Genomic DNA, 4,897 nt, shown 5'->3' with positions numbered 1-4,897 from the left:
CCATCCACTGAAAGTTTTTATGCAGAAGAGGAAGAGGATGAAAGTGATTTTTAGGAAGATTCAGCTAGTAGCAATAAGATGCTCGCTTATCAGTAGAATGAGAAGGGGACTAGGAGAACTGATAGAAATAAGGAAATTAAAGAAAGCAGGCATATTTGGGAAGAAAGAGATGAGTGATACTTTGTAGATTATTTTTATAGATAATTTTCCATTTGTACTAAATATTTTCTAGGAACAATCTTTCTTATGTCAATTTCTTTGATTTTATGATTATATCTATGAATAAAAAGAAAACAAAAATAGCAAAGAATTCAATTGATCCCCTATGAATAGTAATTGTAGGTGAAATTCACATTCCATAATTTAAAATCTATTTTGAAGAATGAATGAATCTTGGTACTTAAAAATCATAATCCAGGGACAAATTTTGCTGTAACTTTTCTGAAAAGAAATGGCTCGGGGCTTATGGGTATGAGGTTTCAGTGGTTTCCTTTCCCAAAATATTCATGTGTTTCTCCTTAGGTTCTTGGAGAAATTACACCTAACATGTCTCAGTGATATTAAAAAGAAGACTGTAAAAAGTAAACTAGTAATTGTGTTTCCAAATCAATGATGTTATTAGAATTGGAGCTTCGTGGTAGTATAGCTGTGGAATGTTGGAAATGAATTACTTAACATAAAATTTAACTTTAACATTTGTGTAATTCATACTTACCAAGATTGTACGTCACTTCCATTTCTCATTTTAGTGATTAGAGTAGGAGTCACGTAGAGAGATTTAAGGGATCGAGGACTCCTGACCACAATAGTCTCTTTCATACTACTGGAAATTCTGTTACTAGAGATTAATTTCTTTGGGTTTTAGAGGTTTGGGAACTGAAGTCTTCAAGAGTCCACCATTAAAAGAAATGTATATCAATGTTCTCTTAGAGAGAATTAGTTGACAGTTCAGAACTCTGAAGGTGTGGAACAAACATTTTTGGAAATGTGGGAATGGGAGTTATTTATTACTGTTTCAAGGATTGTTTTGTAAAAGATTTTTTCCTCCCTTATAATGATGGCAGGTATATTATAGATAATGGCATGTTTTTCTGGGATTTTTCAAGGTATTTTTAATCAAATCTTCTGTCCTAGTCTCAGGCCTATCTCCTAGTTTTTCTTTGGAAAATGTGGTAACTATACTTTAAAAAATTGAAGCATCTTATCAAAGAAATCTGAAATTTTAAAAAAATTGGTAATTTATCATTTATTACACTGAAAAATGGGAAATATTATACTTTCAAAAACTAATCATTCCTTAATATTTCCATGCTATTCTAGCAATCTAGAATGAGAAATTAAAAGTCTTCCTGTGGTTATACAATTTGCTCAGAAAAATGAAAATCACAGATACTATTTAAAGCAGAGATTTATTGAAACACTAAACTAACCTTCTATTCTACAGATTGGTTAATGATTAGTAATCTAACACATTAAAAAGAACAAAATACTTAAACACATAGCAGTGATAGTGTATAGCCTTTTCCTCAGTACTTTGGTAAGTATGGATTCTTTTTTAGTTGACTAGAAATAACATTTCAACCCAGACTTCTTTGGAAAATTTCAGTAAAGATTGTGGCAAAAAAAAGAAAAAAAATTACAAAGGGCTTCCAATGAACCATTTTTATCCTTAGATGAGTCCTCTCAATAGATTTCTTTTGTAATCTCTGTATTTGACTGAGCTACATTTGCATGTGCATGTGTTTAGCAGCCTCTGGCTCCTTCGCCTTCACTCTTCTTCCTCTTTAATTTGCGGTGCTTAATTTTCCTAGAAGAAGGATGGTGAGACACCTGTTTCAGGTACTTGGTCATCATTGACGTTGTGGCCACCAGTCTGCAGAGTATTTGATCAATGTCATAGATGGATGGGCTTTCTAGATCATTACTAAACTTATCTAAGGAGACTTGTTTTTTCAGCTAAAAGGAGAAAAACAAATGATATAGATTTTATTTTACTATAGTTCAAATTAAATTTTTATTCCAAATATATAAACTTAAACTCTATTAAAACAGCACACATCAGTTATTTATACAAAAGAAGGATTACTATAGAAGAAAGGTATAAGTGCAGAAGAAATGTTCTTCTGTATATGCTCCATATAATATTAGAGTGATCATTATCACAATCAGCAAATAATTAGTGCATTCTATGGTTAGAGCACCCTGCTGGGAGAAATATGAATATTAGCAAAATGTTTTCCTGTACTAAATAATCTCAAGGTATAATACCATAAAAGCACAGTAATTTTAAAAATAAGAAAACATTTATAAATACTTAGTTGTTATGAAGGTCATTGAGGTTTTTTCTTTGTTTGGTCAATGAGCTTTTAAGACTGCCTCAAACTATGGTGTCTCTATTGGCAAAGTGGGAAATTAGTTTAAAAGTTCCATTTCCCAGAAAGTTATCCTAACATTAGAGATTAGTTTACAGTCCATTTAGAAAATACATGCCAACTTTTGTACTTAGCTTTCTTAGATAGATCTGGAAGGGTTCTAAGAGATCTCTTGTTCGAGATCCTTCATTTTAGGGATGAGGCAGCTGAGAAAGATCAAATGACTTAACTAAGGGCACAGACAGATAACCTCATTTCCTATACATTTTACTGATGGTAGCACACTACTTTTTAAAAGTGTTTTGTAACTTGAAATAGAGGCGTTGGACTAGATGATTTTTAAAAAAATATCATAAGATCTTACAGGTTGGACCAGATAATTATATAAAGACCTTCTAATTCAATACACATTCATTGAACACCTTAGTATGTGCAAGACACTGTGCTAGATGCTGGGAATGGATGGGGAGAGGGGAAGGTTACAAAGGGGAATAAAATATGGTACCTTCCCTTAAAGAGACTGATTATCTTATGTTCTAAACTCTTTTAGATTTTTTAACTTATTATTTGCATCACTAATTCACCTTTTTTTGGTGTTTCTTCCATTTCATCCACAGGTAATGCGCAGATAAAACAGATAGGATTAAAGAGAGAGCTTGTGCTAAAATATAAATGAGATGTAAAAACCCCTGAAATATATCCATGTTAGCAAAGTTGCAGCATAGTTTGTCCAGAGGATAAGGTAGACAGTGAGATGGAGAAACCTTAACTTTCAGATAGTGTACTTCTTCTGGAAAAATCTCCCATCCAACCTTTGTCCAGGTAGTTCCATCACAAATGCAGAAGCTCTCCCTGAAGAAGCAGGTAAACAACAGAGAAAAAATCAGAAATAGTCCTTGATTAGACATCTTTCTGAATTGGGAAAAAATATCTCTAGCTAAAAAATTGGTCAGAGACAGAGAAGAAAGTGCCCTGAGTTGTTAGTTGATATGGTGCTTCAGTCAAGGCATTTCAGATAATCTTGCCAGTCAGCAAAACACAGCCAACAAAATACACACTAATGACTATTGTAACATCATCAGTCATAGTGATTCAGGAATAAGTTCAGTGACATCATAAAGAACCACATAAAGGTGTCACTAAAAGGTGTCACTTAACCAATCACCTTGGGTTTCTTAGAGATACTTTTTGTTGCTTTTTGCCACAGTGGTATGAGCTTCTTCAATTTTCTTAAAAATGAAGACTTTACTAATGTTTTGCTAGCTAATAAATTCAAACTGTAGTCATATTAATAGAATTGTGTGGAAACAATTTACTCGCTACCTCACCAACCCTTCTGAAATATGGCAGTTTTCCATCTACTTAATAGATAGCTATACCATTTCACACAACCTAGCATTGACTGCTTTTTTCTTGTTTTGGAATGTCCTTCCCCTCAAATAGTTCAGCAAATATTGAGTGCTTATCCCTTTTAACATATGTTCTTTTGGTGGCAATGTGGTTCTATCAGACAGTGGGTAAGAGGGGAGGAAGGTGGCACGGTATATGAAAAAGATAAGATGGTGAGGTGTCATGCTGTATGATAAAAAGGTAGAACATGGGCCCTGCCTTTAAGGAGCTTACAATCTAGAGGTAAAAGCAAAAACCAAGATAATAAAATTACAAGATAGAGTAAACAGTTGAGAGAGCAATGAGTTCTACCTGGGGGAATTAGGACGTTTCACAGAAGAAGTATATTTGATTGGGCCTTGAAGAGTGAGTAGAATTTTGGTAGGTGGCAATGTGGAGAGGACATCTAAGATTGAGGAGACATAATAAGCAAAGAAATTATGTGTAAACATTCACATGACTGATATATATTGATTGCCTACTATGTTCTAAATACTGTTCCAGGAGCTGAGAATACATTTACAACTCGGCACAAAACAGAATACCTTCATGGAGCTTACTTTCTAGTAGGGGGACACAGAAAATGATTGTATCTATCTAAATATATGCATCTATATCTGTGGAGTGATATGGAGAAAAATAGAGTGGTAAGGGGTTTAGGATGTTGCCAGCAAGTGAATGAGTGTGCGCGTTACTTTATAGAGGGAAATTAGGAGAGGGCTCTCTGATAAGGTGATGCTTGAGCAGAGACCTGGAGGTACTGACGGAGGGAGCCACGTCGCTATCTGGGGGCAGAGGGAAGAGGAGGTGAAGAACAGATAGACTCTTGAATGAATGTTGGAGGGTGTGAAGCTGGAAACATAGTTTGTAGCTAGACAGATCTTGGAGGGCCCTGTATTTTATTCAGTAGGAAATAGGAAGTCATTTATAGATTTTTCAGCAGTGACATAAATTTATTCAGTGCTTCACTGTGTTCCAGGCACTGTGCCAAGATATTTGCATGTATTATAGTATACTTTGCATTATACCATATGTGTTATTCTATATATTATATACTATATACTACATTATATTACATTATGCATTAAACTGTATACTATATACCATAATCCTCACAACACTTTTTTTTTTTTTTT

General features: G+C 34.0%; 2 protein-coding genes across 2 annotated transcripts in view; one reads left to right on the top strand and one right to left on the bottom strand.

The window, feature by feature from the left end:
* The window catches only part of ANKRD45 (ankyrin repeat domain 45), a 40,504-nt gene that overhangs the window by 11,970 nt on the left and 23,637 nt on the right, over nucleotides 1–4,897 (top strand). The window lies entirely within an intron of this gene.
* LOC105821074 lies at nucleotides 1,744–3,280 on the bottom strand. The gene is made up of 2 exons (XM_012657703.1): nucleotides 2,957–3,280; nucleotides 1,744–1,956 (listed from the first exon to the last, which is right to left on the bottom strand). Exons 1-2 carry the CDS (start codon nucleotides 3,278–3,280, stop codon nucleotides 1,744–1,746), a joined length of 537 nt encoding a protein of 178 aa, XP_012513157.1.

The sequence above is a fragment of the Propithecus coquereli genome, unplaced genomic scaffold (assembly GCF_000956105.1).
Source record: "Propithecus coquereli isolate 6110/MARCELLA unplaced genomic scaffold, Pcoq_1.0 Scaffold56, whole genome shotgun sequence".
In the NCBI taxonomy this organism is placed as follows: Eukaryota; Metazoa; Chordata; class Mammalia; order Primates; family Indriidae; genus Propithecus; species Propithecus coquereli.
This window is presented reverse-complemented; position numbering and strand designations above follow the sequence as displayed.

Coding starts and splice junctions, on each gene's coding strand:
- LOC105821074 (XM_012657703.1), bottom strand. CDS start 3,280: ATGTCTAATCAAGGACTATTTCTGATTTTTTCTCTGTTGTTTACCTGC. Junction 1,957..2,956: donor GGAAGAAACACCAAAAAAAG/GTGAATTAGTGA, acceptor TTCTCCTTTTAG/CTGAAAAAACAAGTCTCCTT.